General features: G+C 33.0%; 1 protein-coding gene across 4 annotated transcripts in view; it reads right to left on the reverse strand.

Annotated features, from left to right (window-relative positions):
• The window catches only part of AIG1 (androgen induced 1), a 328,968-nt gene that overhangs the window by 187,047 nt on the left and 126,519 nt on the right, over positions 1 to 15,402 (reverse strand). For all 4 annotated transcript variants that reach the window (XR_004233594.1, XM_031964185.1, XM_031964183.1 and 1 more), the window contains one exon: positions 11,694 to 11,795. Coding sequence is in view for 3 of the 4 variants with exons in the window: in XM_031964185.1 (XP_031820045.1) it covers positions 11,694 to 11,795 (102 nt within the window). In the remaining variant the exon portion in view is untranslated. The remainder of the gene's footprint in view (positions 1 to 11,693; positions 11,796 to 15,402) is intronic.

Raw genomic sequence — 15,402 nt, forward strand, 5'->3', positions numbered from 1 at the left:
TTTTCAATATTTACTCTTGCAAAATCTTGTGTTCCAAATTTGTCCCTCACTTCCTCCCACTCCCTTCCCTAGATGACAACTAATCCAATATATGTGAAACATGTGCAGTTCTTCTATACATATTTCCATATTTATCATACTGCACAAGAAAAATCAGTTCAAAAAAGAAAAAAAATGAGAAAAAATAAAATGCAAGCAAACAACAAAAAGAGTGAAAATACTATGTTGTGATCCACATTCCGTTTGCACAGTCCTCTCTCTGGGTACAGATGGCTCTCTCTCTTCATGACAAGATCATTGGAAATGCCCTGAATCATCTCATTGTTAAAAAGAGCCACATCCATCAGAATTGATCATCATTCTTGCTGTTGTTATATACAATGTTTTCCTACTTCTATTCACTTCATTCAGCATCAGTTCATGTGGGTCTCTCAAGGCCTCTCTGAAATCATCCTGCTGATCATTTCTTATAGAACAATAATATTTGTCATCTTAGCCAATGTGTGTAGAGGTATCTAGGAGTACTATTAATTTGCATTTCTCTGGTCAAGAGTGATTTAGAGCATCTTTTCATATGACCAGAAATACTTTCAATTTCTTCATCAAAAAATTGTCTGTTCATATCCTTTTACCATTTATCAATTGGAGAATGGCTTGAATTCTTATAAATGTGGGTCAATTCTCTAAATATTTTAGAAATGAGATCTTTATTAAAACCTTTAAATGTAAAATTTTAATTAATTTAAATTTATTAGTAAAATTTAATTCATGTAAAAAAGTTTATTGCTTCCTTTCTAATCTTCTCTGCATTGAATTTGCCTACATCACTTTTTATGTCTAAATCATGAACTCATTTTAACCTCATCTTGGTTTAGGGTGTTCAGTATTGGTCAATGCCTAGTTTCTGCCATACTAATTTCCAATGTTAGCAGTTTTTATCAAATGGTGAGTTTTTATTCTAAAAGCTGGGGTCTTTGGGTTTATCAAATACTATATTACTATAGCCTTTAGATATTGTGTCTTGTGAATCTAACCTATTCCACTGATCAACTACTCTATTCCTTAGCCAATACGAAATGGTTTTAATGACCACTACTTTATAATATAGCTTTAGGTCTGGTACAGCTAGGCCACCTTCATTTATATTTTTTTCCCAAGAATTCCCTTGAAATCCTTGATCTTTTGTTCTTCCAGATGAACTTTGTTATTTTTTTTTTAGCTCTGTAAAATAATTTCTTGGGAGTTTGACATGGTACTAAATAAATACATTAATTTATGCAATATTGTAATTTTTATTATACTAGCTCAGCCTACCCACAAGCACTTGATATTTTTCCAGTTGATTAAATCTAACTTTATTTGTGAGGAAAGTGTTTTGTAATTATGTTCACATAGTGAAACTCAAGAGTTTTAAAAATGAATTGTGTTTACATGTAATTGGAAAAAAATAGAATAAAATAAAAGTAAAGAAAAAAAGGAAAAAGACTGGATTTTCTCATCTCAACTGGACTGGAAGTGTAGAGGTTTCTCATAGGCCCATTTCTACCAGTAACTGGCATAGGAGCTTTTATCTGTTGTTCACTCATCTGATAGTTTACTTTTCTTAGTCAATATAAAGCCCTTTCTGCTCTTGGGGAGTCATCATTTTGAAGCCAAATTTACTGCAGACACTCATTCTACATAGTCCATTGTAGCTCAAAACTCCCAAGTTCAAAACATCTGCAATATTGTCTCTCCCAGGTAGCTGGGATTAAAGATATGTACCACCATATTGAATATCATAGGTATTTAATGAATGTTTTTTTTAAATTGAACTGAATCATTGTTTTCAGTGTCACACAGAGATGGTAACAATAGCAGCAGCAGCAGCAGCAGTAACCTAAAACAGAGGATAATTCAATATGGTGCCAAATCAAAAGAATCAGTTTATTTGAGGAAGGGAACTGGATTAAGTAGAAAGTTGTTCACAAACATGACAGTAAGAAGGTCAATCAAAAATAACAGTTAAATTAGAATAACCAATTGTGCCTAAGTACAATTTATCTTAATTAAACTACTAAGTATAATCTTTTGGCCCTTGCAAACAGAAGTATATCAAAGTAAAAATTGATTCTATAGCTATTCCAAGTAAGAAAATTGCTGTGAATCTAAGTTCCTTCACATTTCTCTCAATGAAAAGGAACACTTTATATTATTTCTAGAATAAAAGCACTATATAGTGTTATATAATCTGTGAAATGGAAATACTGATACTTATTTATAACATACTCCCTGGACAAAGGGCTAAAAGATATTTTAAAGGATTGCCTCTTGATCCCCCAGATCATGATCATCACAGATGATTCATACTGAGGAATAAATGGCATATTTCAGCTCAAGGCATTAACAATTAAAGTATGTGTAGGTAGTATATTCCCTATTACTAAACATCTTCAAGCAGTATCTGGGTGATGACTGATTAGGGATTCTGTAGAAGAGATTGTGGGTTAGGGACATTTTAGACTCAATGACCCATTTAATAATTGATAGTTCCTTCAAATTTCTAAGTTGTAGGCTATGATTCTAACATTTATCACTGAGTCAACACAAATAGAAATACTCATGAAAAGTTTCTGTGTGTGGAGTTTTCCACTCTAGCATCCTATATAATTCTTATGATATTTAAGTCTGAGAAGGGTTTTAAAAATCATTTAGTGTAATCTCCTCATTTTACAGATGAAGAAACTGAATACTGGGAAGACTATGTGACTGGTTGAAAGAAATGTTCCACATGATAGATATTTGATAAAAATTTGTTGAATAAATGTTTCAGAATAACATTTAATAATAGTTGTTGTCATTATTATATTTTGCAGAGTATAAGTTAACTTATCTTCCTTTTTACATTTGAAATAATAAACTCAATTTTATCAGTAATTTTAATTTTTTATATATCACCAACATCTATAGTTCTATGATAAATATTTTTAAAAAAATGATCAGAAAGCCAATCAGTACATATCTGAAAATATATGTAATATAGGCTTTCCACCTCTGCAAAAGACCTGTGGTAGAAGTGTCTTCTCATATCTCTTCTTTCAAATCATGCTTGTTATTTATGTGTTTTCCATTTTGCTTTTGATTGTTCTTTCCATTTACATTGCTGCAGTCATATATATTGTTTTTGGCTCTGTTTACTTTACTTTGCATCAGTTCTTGTAAATCTTTCTATGCTTCACATTATCTCTCATATTAATCATTTCTTACAGCATACTAAGATTCCATTACATTCGTGTGTTTTACAATTATTTTAGCCATCCCCCAAATGATAGGCAACTACTTTGTTTCTAATTCTTTCTTATCATAAAAACTGCTCTTATAAGTATTTTGATGTAAATGGAGAATTTCTTTTTAACAATGAACCTCTTCAAGTATAATCTTAGTAGAGGAATCTCTGAGTCAAAGAGTATAGAAATTTTAGTCACTTTATTTGCAAAATACAAATTGCTTTCCAAAATGGTTGGACCGATTTACAGTTCTGTCAACGATATATTAATGTGCCTGCCTCCCCGTGATTCCTCCAACAGTGACCATTACCATCTTTTGTTATCTTTGTCAGTCTATAGTGGGTGAGGAAAAATCTTAGAGGGCTGTTTTGATTTACAATTCTCTGATATGGAAACTCTGATAAATAAATTTTCTAAATGTAGCATAACTAGTTAAATATTTAGCAAGTAACAAAGTATGAGTGAATTTTTAGGTAAAGCCCTTTTCACAAGATGTCTTTCAACAACATAAAACCATTTAAGTAGAATGATTTTCGCTTCCCATGGGGTCACCAAGATATGCTTCTTTAGAATATTTTAGGCCATTATCCAAAAAACAAATTATTAACAAGGTTAGAGATGGGAGAAAACACTTCCAATGAAGTAGATCAGGTAAACCATACAAAAGAAAGAATTTGAACTTAGCCTTGAATGACATGTAGGAATTTGGCAGTGTTAATGGAAGAGGGCATTAGCAAGGTACAATTCTAACAAAAACTCAGAATAAAGAAACCACAGAGCCCATTCAAGGAATATAAAATTGTCTTTTTTGGCCACAGTGTCATATGCACAAAAGGAAGCAGTGGGAAGTAAGCCTAAAAATATAGATTGTGCCCAGTGGTGGCAGTCATGGAATACTAGACAAAAAAATGTTGGAATTTCTTAGTTGATAATGGGGAGGGACTAAGGGTTCTGGAGCCAGGGGAACATGATCTGAGCTTTACTTTAGAAAGGTTACATGCAACACCAAGAAAAATGTAGAAAATATTAGCTTGCAAATCATTTCAGTTACATTCACACAGAGGAAGAAAAGAAACATTAGTGACTTCTATATGACAAACATATAGTGCTAAGTGCTTTATTTTCTCACTTGATCCCCACAATAATATTGGGAGGTAGGTGCTATTATTTCTCCCCATTTTGCAGTTGAAGAAACTGAGGAAAACAGAGGTTAAGTGACTTGCTAAGGTAATTGACAAATGTCTAAGACTGAATATGAACCCGACTTCCAAACTCTAAGCCTGACACTTTCTTTATTGTACAAGCAAGCCACTTCAGGGAACAATGACTATCAAGCAGTTAGAAAAAAAGAAAAAATAGTCCTTATCTTATATTTTGTTTTATTTTTTAGCATTAGCTACTTGACAATACTATTTATGATTCTTGTAGGCTTTTAATCAATTTCACATCTTTGCTTAATTAATCTTGGAGTCAGAAGACTAGAATCAGTTCCACTGACTTCCTTTGTGACCTTCAGCTCACTTAACCTTCTTTGAATTTCTGTATCTTTATCTCTAAAAAGGTAAGGTTAGATACATCTTTAAAGAATGCCTTGGGAAGTTGTTGTTTTTTAACTTTTATTTTTCAAGAATATATATATCTACCTCCCTTAATGACTGTGAGATGCAAGTGAGGTAAATCATGTAAAGCAGCACTATATAATTGTAAATCAACACTTCTATCAATCCATCAGCAAGCACTTGCTGTGTGCCAGGGACCATACTCAGCTTAACAAGAATTCATCAGTCCTCATTCTTGAGTAAGTGACATCCTACCACAATTTATATTTCTACTGTTATCATTTCCTTGAGGTTTTACTATTCATGTTTTCTAATTAATAAAAATTATAGTCTAAATTTTTTATACCTGTTAGATAGATCTTTAAAGAATCGCATGGATCCTTTTTTATTTAAAAAAAAAAACTTATGTTTTTAAGAAATATTTCTTGAAATTGTTAATTTACTCAGTGTAACATTTTGACTTTAGTATTGTCAGTGACAGAAAAATAGTAAATTATGCTTCCTTAAATACCGAACTCCAAGGAAGTTAAAAAACACTAAGTTTTGAATTCAACTTATATGTTTAACACTGGTCACTGCTTGATTCAAAGGATATGGGTTCTACATGGCATTTATGAGAAACCTGCAAAGGACGTAAGCAAGGCCTTCTGCCACAGAAGCAATTTGGGTAGCTAACAAAAGATTTGTCTGTGGTATCAAAGGAGGTCAATCTCCCCAAAATTGTATCTTTGCCAGTCCAAAATCCTATCAAAAGCCTCTTGGGCTTCAAAGAGCTCTTAGAAAACAATATTTTGAAGAGCTAAGGGTAAATGAATTAAAAACATATGGATTAGGTTTACTTTGACATATGTATGGGTCTAAGAATTAGGAGAAAAGTATTGAGCAAACCATGTTTTGGGTTTTGCTGACCCCAAAACATTTGAATATGAGTTATAGACCTTTTGATGAACTCTAAGTACTGCTGGGCTTGCCCATCTTTAGTGTTAAGCAAGAAAAAAAAAATGATTCAGAGTTTAAGCCCAATAACAATCTCAGCTTTGAATTTCAAACAAGCCTGGAAGTCTACAGAAATTCACACCTAGACAATTCTTTCAAAAGTAATCTTTTTTATATTGTCCTTGAAAGACAATAATGATATAAATAAAATGATGTCCAAGACAGTTCCTCATTGTACTTAATTTGATCTATTATTCACCTGACACCACTACTTCTGGATTGTCCAGAAATCCACATTTATATGAGGACAGAGACGCAGTACATTCTTTGGGCAACAATTAAGGATCTCCTTACTTACTTAAAGTATTATATAAATGTTTGCTGCTATTATTATTATTATTATTGAGTTGTGATATCCACCAATGTGTAACATCTGCAATAAGAGAAACCTATCCTACTTTTCCTTATAGTGTAAATAAAATTGGAGAGAAAACCCTTTAGAGTTAGGAAAGAAGTGAATTATTTTGAATTTGAGTCTTTTTTTCCATTATTATTATTTAAGATTTTCTGAATTTAAATAAAGAAGTTTTTTTTTAAATCATTCTCAAATAGAAATCAATAAATCAAGCAACCATTGTGTGTTACAGTGTTAGATATAGTGGGAGATACAAAGAACAATGAGATAAAAGAAAACTGATAATAGAAGGTAGTGTACAATATATAAGTTCCTGACATACAAACAATAAGTTTTGTGAGAGTCCAGAAGGTGGACTACACACTGAGGAAGACTGGGGCCTGGGATACTCAAAGAAGGGTTCAAAGAAAAGATAGGACTTGTGCAAAGCCTCAAAAGATGGATGAGATTCAGATCAAAAGAAAAAGGAAGAAAGAATGATGGAGGAAGTCAAGAAAAATGGCCTGTAAGGGTTTAGAGAAGGAAATGCCTAAGAAAGGCAAGTTTGGGGTCACCTGAGCTGTTGTAGAAGATGAGAGAATGAAGGCACTTCACTAAGTTAGAAATGTAAAAAGAATAAGTCAAAATTGCAACAACAACAATAACAAAAATCCCCTATCAGTAGGAATTTAACGTAGTTACTCTGATGGATTTCTATTCCCTTTTTGAGTTTTCTGTGGGAGTCTCTTTCAAATATGAACCCAATCTAGCCAGATGCTCCCAAGGAATTTCTGCCCTCTTTAACAGGTTATGAGTTTTTTACTGTTGAGTTTTCTCAAGTATCTCAGAGCAGCTTTAGAGGGAGAATTCTTTGTAAAAGAAAAATAAAGCACAAAGCCAGGTCCTTTAAGCATAATATTTTCACTGGTGTTCTTTTAGTCAAAGTTCATAAAGGGTGAGAGGGTAGAGTGACCCAAGCTCCTCCTAGAATCAAATTCATGAACTATGTTACCCAGACTTGGATAGTTTCCACAAGTCATGTGATACTCCAAGAGAGTAACTTCATCTCTATATTGCTACAAAACCCACAATCATCCAGATACATTTAATACCATTTTCTTCTCTAAAAAGGCAGATGTACAAAAACTACAGCTGTCTTTTGTATTAAAAAAGAAGACTAAATATTCATCTAAATTAAGGTTAGTTTGATCTTCAATTGCACAAAAGAAACAATGACACTTTGAATGTGCTCAGTGGTAGGGCCCAATTCTATTCTTCCTCCTTCAGAAATTATATGGGGAATGGATAATTCATGCTGTGATTTTCAGAATATCTATGTCATGGCTGTTCACAGCTCTATAATAACAATAATAATAATAACAGTCTACTCATCTGCAGTGTCTTTCATTTGAGATCTCAAAGCACTCATCAACATTAATTAGTTCTCTCAATAAGCAGAGGCATTGTATCATTGTTGAGTGCTTCCTGATACAGCAATGATAATTGTCTACAATCTTTTCTGAGTTTAAATATTTATGGGTATTTATCTTTAAAATGTTTGTTTGCTCCCCTGATGGTGCTTTAAAATTGTGGTCAGCAGAAGTGAAGGGGCCCAAGGTTCTATTTTTGTAACAAGAACTGAGTTCAGTAACAAGGCAAGAGAGTGAAGACAATCATACTTCTTGTCAGAAAACAATTCCTTTGTAGTTCCTGCATAAGCTCTCTGAAACAGCTCTTCTGCTGACCAGCCTTCTTAAACCTTCTGGCTAGGTCTTTATTGTTAAGATGCCCATCTTGACTGTAGCAGCCCAGTGTGGCTCTTGCCTGAGAGCTCCGCCACTACCTTTATTACTCATACTTCTCCATCCTTGGAATGCGCCCTTCAAGTTTGGAAGGTACAATTGTTGGCAGCTGCTATTAACATGTGTGCATGTATGTGCGTGTGCGTGTGCGTGTGCGTGTGCGTGTGTGTGTGTGTGTGTAAAATTAGCCAAGGGGGATGAGATAAGATATATTTTATCTGCATATAGAGCACTTGCCAGTTACTTGGACAAATTCCTGGATGACTTTCCACTACCTTTAAGAGGCAAAGAAGCAACACATTTGCAGGTGTTCCTGTTTCAAACTTGTGACAATCCTTAAGTGTTTGCTTGATTTTAAAGCAGCATGTGGAGAATGTTGATTTTTAAAAATTAAATTATAACCTTTAGATGTATTATATTTCACTGTGTTCTCATGTGTTTTCTTACCCAACACTTTGAGCCGTTATTATTATTCCTATTTACAGATGAATAAACTGGATCTCAGAAAAGATAAATGATTTGGCCATTCCTATGACTGGTAAGTACCAGGTCAGTATTACAACCAGGTTTCCCACTCCTAGTCCAATATTCTTTTTTGGGAAAGTTTTCATGTTGTCATCAAGATTATAAAAGTAGGGTTGAGAAATCACCACTCTAACTTCTGACTCCCCAGCCATATCTCTCTTCTCACAAACAAATGAGATCCAGTTTTTAGCAACCTTGTTCTTAATCTAAACTCTCTTTTATTTTGTTTTTGCTGTTCCCACATTCTTAATAAGACCATAAACTTTATTTCAATCTTTTCTAATAGCTGAGGAAATCAAGGCCCAAAGAAGAAAAATGTTCTTTTGTTGGTTTTTTTTGTTTTGTTTTTTTTTCCCAAGGCAACAAGAAGAAATCAGGTTTGGAACCTAGTTCTTTGATTCTTTAAACTGTGCTGCAATTCTAAAAAGTTTTAGCATTGTAAAATCAAGGCTGCTTTCTTGATGCCTTCTAAGAGAATGTCATAATGGCATTTTATGAATTGAATTTACATTTTATAGTCCAAGATTCCAGATTGGTAACAAACAATGTTGAGACCACACAAACAGTGTCTGGTTCTGCATCTGAGGAGATAATTAATGGAGGGATATGAATTCTCTTATCTGACAAAGGTATCCTCCAAGCACTGGAGAGTATATGTTGATATTGTACTTTAAAAGAGAGGTAAGTCAGTTCCCTTTTTACTGTTAAGTATAAAAATTAGGCCCTCTACAATAGACTAAAACATTGTAAGGAGCAAAAGACTTACACAGCATTAGTGACATGACACTCTGGTGTGAATCAACAGAGGTGAATGTCATCCAAAGGTTCACTTGTGAGCTATGGAACAAGAGCAACAGAGGAAGTCTATTCAAAAACCCAAGCAAAGTAAGAGTTGTGTTTTTCAACCTAGTTATCAAAGTTGTCTGAAGTTCAGTTCTGAAAGCAGACACAGACTTAAGATCTGAAGGCTGGGAATTTGGTTAATGAGATGACTGCTGGAAATATTCAGCCTCAGAAAAATGTACGATTGCAACTAACAGAGGTTGTGATCAACTCTTCAAATTTATGGTATTACATATAGTTTAGAGATACAGAAAAAGAGCCAAGTGGTGAAATAGTTGCAATGCTCTACCCTATGATGTAATTCCATTATTCTCTGCTAACCCCCCTCCCCCTCCATTCCTATTTCCTCAAGAAAGTAGCTACTAGTTTTAAACAGTAAAGCAGCAGAATGTCTTCACTTCACTAGGCAATGCACTTTGTTCATTGTAAAGAGTTATACATCACTACTTCAAATTTGAAAATAATGCTATGGATGATGATTGCACTCTGGACAGAGTTGAAATGATTAATTTATGAGCCATAGTTCTTTAGTCAATGAGAATATGGACAAATTTTTCTTTGACTTGTGGTTATTGCGGTCTTGTGCAAAATCTAATACTCATTGCAACTCTGTGTCTGAGGTTTGAGTTTGACCTGAATTTTTTTCTAAGAAAGAGCATCTGTTTCTCAAATGATCCATCCCAAATAATGTTTTCCAAAAGTCTACACCTTTATTGTAGAAATTCTCTATCAGAATATCCTTAACATATTTCTTCTGTCCTCTATATTTGTAATTGTAAAAGTTCTGTTTTTCCCATTAAAAGTGAACGAGAACAAACATGCATATGATTACAATCATAGGTGTTGGTAGCTTTTGGGAAACAACAGTATCCAAATCATACTTGTAAAATAGGAACAGTTTCATTATTGATTGACCCAATGATGTTACTTCAGTCATTACATATGGCAGTTCCAGAATGACATAGTCAAACAAAACTATGATTTGTCAAAATTCATAGGATTTTACAAAAGGACAAAACAAATGATGTCACTTAGTTCAACACTTTCATTTTATGGGTAAGGGGAATGAGGTCTGGAGAAATTAAACAGACTACTAAAAGCCACATAGCTAGTTAATGATACAGCCTGAACCCCATCTCCTGACTCCTCATTCAAAGCTCTTTTCCCCTATACCATGCCACTTCTTAGATGCTCAGAAAAGCATAGAAACATGCCACTCTTTTGCAGTGGTGGATATTGAGGACTGTCTTTACATGTATTTGGAAAAATAAAATACTATTAAAATAAAAAAAAGGAAAAAAAACATGCTAATCATTACATTGTATTTTAGAAAGGTTTGGTTAAGTCAGTCTAGCACAATCATATATACAATTGAAATTATGTACTACTCTTCTTAAAATACACCAAAGTGGGGAAAGGGAATTTTATTTTGGTTGTATCATTTAGAGCTCTTCCTTTCCCCTATAATTTCTGTGATGCACTGCCCTTTTCAACAGAAGCAACCTATGACATTTTCTAAAAATGGCTATGACCAAACTGCAGGCTTCCAAATAAATCTGATACAACAACAAAAACAGAAAATTTTCAAGCTCAGAAACTAAAGTAATAGGATAATATTAAGTCCCTCTGCACACAATTTCCCTCACTCAGAAATTGATAATGCAATAAAAATCATCAAACTAAAAGTTTGGTTATCTAACGATTATGATATCTAATGAATCAAAAGAGATGAGACTAGGAAAAAAAAGTGAAAACCTCAGTGGCTATAAACTTCTCTGATCAGAAAAGAGCACTTAACAAACAGGGATTGGAAAGGAAAGTTCCAGTAACAAAGAATGGCAAAAACATATTCCTGCAATAATTAATAAGATGTTTTCAAAGTTGCTACTACTTCTAAGAAATTATCCAACATTTCAAAAGGATCCTAGTAATATTTCTGGGTGAGGGTAAAGGAGAGTTGGGAAATAAAGAAAGGGACAGAATGAAGATGAGGCCTCATCTTCGTTCTACATATACTAGTATTCAATCTATAAGGTAGGAGGAGCTATTTTGATGTAAAAAAAAAATTTATCTCACAGAGGCTGAACCAATTAATTAGCATTTATTAAATATGATTTCATTATATAAGAAATAACAGCAGCCCTAAGATAGTATACATAATGGATCGATTTACTTAATAGTCTAATCTAATTTAAGTTGATCATTAAGATGGAAGATTTTAAAATTTCTTAATATTTTTCTTCCTTAATGATTATCTATTCTTTCATATACAGATAACAATAATCCATAAAGAAGCAACAGAAATTCAAGCATGAGAAAATACACTTATTAACATATTTAAATATATAATCTGTTTTATTTTACTTACCATTCCATGGTTCAGCCAAGCAGGAATAAAATTATCAAGTAACTTCGGATAAACCATCTCTCTATCATAGATGTAGATGCTCCAAAACACAGTCACAACAAACTAGGAAAGGGACAAAAATAAATAAATAAATGAGTATAAATTGCACACAGTTTAATCAATTTCAACAAACATTTATTAAGAGACCTATGCACAACACTGCACTGGGCACTCAGAGAAACAAAAATAGGATTCTGACTTCATGGAGCTTTCTTTCTAGTGAGAAATGTCAGATACAGAGATAATTAGAATGCAAAATAACATAGAATCATACAATATAAAGAAACAAGATATTTTAGAAAGATGAAGAGAAATAATATGTGAGACACAGGGAAAAGATCATTGTATACTGGTGGTATCAGGGAAGGTTTCAGAAAGAAGGAGGTGTCTATCCAGGATTTAAAAGATATAAGTTGACTAATGCAGGAATTTGTTTTGCTTAAGTATGTATATTTGTAGCAAGTTTTGTTTTTCTTCCTTTATCAATGGGGAGAAGAGCAGGAGATGAGAGGGAGATAATTTAGAACAGAAAATAAAAGTGAATTTTTAAAAGAAAGGATCTAAGCAGATAAAGGAGAGGGGGAATATACTGAACAGAGTGTGATTTAATTTGCCTGGAGCTTAGTGTATATGTGGAATGTAGAATGAGATAATACTGAAAAAAAAAATCACCATGCTTGTCATTTCTTACAGTACAATTATATTCCCTTACATTCATATACCACAACATACTAGAGAATGAAAGGATTTCAATAACAGGCATGAACCTTAAAGACAACTTGATAGGCAATAGAAAGCCATATAGACTTTTGAATGGAGGAATGGCATGACTAATTCCTCTAAAGATATTTTTATTTATAACATTATAGTCACTGCAAAAATTATTCTCATGGTTTTATTTACTTTTCAGTTTTCTCTAAACTCATAATTCTCACCATTTATCTCAGCATAATAATATTCCGTTATATGCTTAAACCTTTATATGTCATATATTCACATACTACTAATTTGTTCAGTAATTCCCCAACTGATGGGAAACTCCTCCTGAATTTTAGTTATTGCTGCATTAAAAGTTCTTCTATGAATATTTTAAAGTAGCCTTTTATTTTTTCCAATTACATGTAGAGATAATTTTAATATTAATTTAAAAATTCAAATTCCAAATTTTATTCCTCCTTTCCTTCCTTCCCCTCTACCCTAACATGATAAGCAATTTAATATAGCTCGTGTGTGTGCAATCACATGAAACATATTTCCATATTAGTCATGTAATAAAAGAAGAAACAGGCCAAAAGGAGGAAAAAAAACATGAAAAAATAGTATATTTAAATCTGCATTCAAACTCTTATCAGTTCTTTCTCTGGATGTAAATAGCATTTTCCAGCATAAGTCATTTGGAATTGTCTTAGATCACTGTGTTGCTGAAAAGAACTAAGTCATTCACAGTTGATTATTGTACAATGTTGCTCATATTATGTAAATTGTTCTCCTGGTTCTGCTTCATTCTGCATCAGTTCATGTAAGCCTTTTCAGTTTTTTTTCTGAAATCACCCTGCTTGTCATTTCTTACTGCACAATCCTATTCTCTCACATTCATATACCACAACTTGTTTATCCATTCTCCAATTGATGAACATTTCCTCAATTTGCAGTTCTTTGCTAAGACGAGAGAGAGAGAGAGAGAGAGAGAGAGAGAGAGAGCGAGCCCCATTTCTCTTTCTTTGATATTTTTGAAATATATGCCTAGTAGTGGTATCATTGGATTAAGCATTACATTTAATATGGTAGCTAATAATAATAATAATAACTAACATCTATATAGAGCCCACTATGTACCAGGGTTTGAGTACTTTACTATCAAAAACTCATGATGAAGTGATTTGCCCAAAGTTACAGAGCTATTTGAACTCAGGGTCTTCCTGACTCCAAGCCCAAAGCTTCATCCCTTAATTGCATTTAACTTGACAAAATAAAAAAGCAAAAATGATTTGAAGGTACAAAAGATAAGGTAAATGAATGAGAAATGGGGATATTTTAAGAAATTAAAAATAGCAAAGTATTGTGCCACCTAGCTGTCTATTGCCAAACTACTTCCAGAATGAGTCGATTAATTCACAGCTCCATCAGCATGTTTTTGTTTGCATCTTTTTACAAATATAAATCAGATGGGCCAATGATCTAACATTTTTATCCCCTTATCATTCCTCATGAGAGCAACAATACTTCATTTCATGACTTTTTACAAAGCGTGTTCTAGGAGTTTTGGCACAGGATCAAGAGACAAATCCAAATGAATCTCTCAATTATATTGATTATGACTTAACACAAGTTTAGGCAAGTCATTTAATATCTTCCCCTTAACAAGATGAGAATTTACTGATTATTAATGTGCAATGTATGTACATTACAAAATCCATTTTTTCCTATCATTTTAGTTTTTTTGGTGAGGTAATTGGGGTTAAGTGACTTTCCCAAAGTCACACTGCTAGGAAGTATTAAGTGTCTGAGGTTGCATTTGAACTCAGGTTCTCCTGACTCCAGGGACAGTGTTCTATCCTCTATACCATCTAGCTGCCCCATTTATAATATGATCCATTTTTAATAAAACCCCAATCACTTACATTTTATATTAATTACTTTGTAGCTTACTTGAGTCAAGATTTTAATATCTGAGTGGCAAACACAACTTATTCAATAGGCCTTTTTATAGTCAACTGGATTTTTAACTCAGCTTTATCCTATTGCCAATTGGCATTTGCTCAAGATATGTAAACACATTAATATTATTTTGATGAAACTAAGCAGGAAAATCATTTGGTAAGAAAAATGTATTCTAAATATGAACAGAAATATTCTTTACATTATCCATGCAATTACTTTCTTTGAATACTCTGAATGATTGGGAATTAATGGTAACTAACTTTACAAAGAAAAGTTTTGTCAAAATTCAATACCCATAATATTAATCCTTTAACTCACATAGGAACAGAGATTATCTTCACCTCCACTTTATGATATAAAGTCCCTTTTTCACTCAAGAGCTATATCAGGTTTCAGGTGAAGACTATGAATGTAATGATAATATAACATCATTAATATTAGTCCTAATAATTTAAGATTATATGATGTTAGAGTTTAGGTTAAACATCTTTCTACTACATGAAGGAGGAATTGGGAGTTTTCTAAGCAAATTAATGCAATACTACACATTTAGTTTAAGTTTAAGATCTGTTCATTTCATTTCTCCAATGTGTAATTCAATCCAACTGAAAGTCTTACAAGATATAAATCTATATTTTAAATTCTGGAGATACAAAGATTCCAAAGTTTCTCAGTATGCTTACAATCTATATGCTACAACACACATAAATATTATTTATTATGTAGCACCTACTGTGGAAAATGATTTCTGTATGCCTGATAGTTTAGTGCTTCTCTATCTTCATATTATTGTCATATTTTTTTGGTTTTTGACTTTGTATCCTCAGTCTAACACCCAGAAAAGATAAGGCTAGAAATGGGGACTGGACCTGGTATTTCCAAGAGAAGCAGTTCACTTTACTAGCACAAGTCAGATCAGAGTAAAGGTTAGAGAACATTCTCTGCAACCTAAAGTGTTAGTTGCATAGAGCAAAGCTGCTTAAACTATGGATTGCAAACCCATATGAGG

The sequence above is a fragment of the Sarcophilus harrisii genome, chromosome 4, assembly GCF_902635505.1.
Source record: "Sarcophilus harrisii chromosome 4, mSarHar1.11, whole genome shotgun sequence".
Lineage (NCBI taxonomy): Eukaryota > Metazoa > Chordata > Mammalia > Dasyuromorphia > Dasyuridae > Sarcophilus > Sarcophilus harrisii.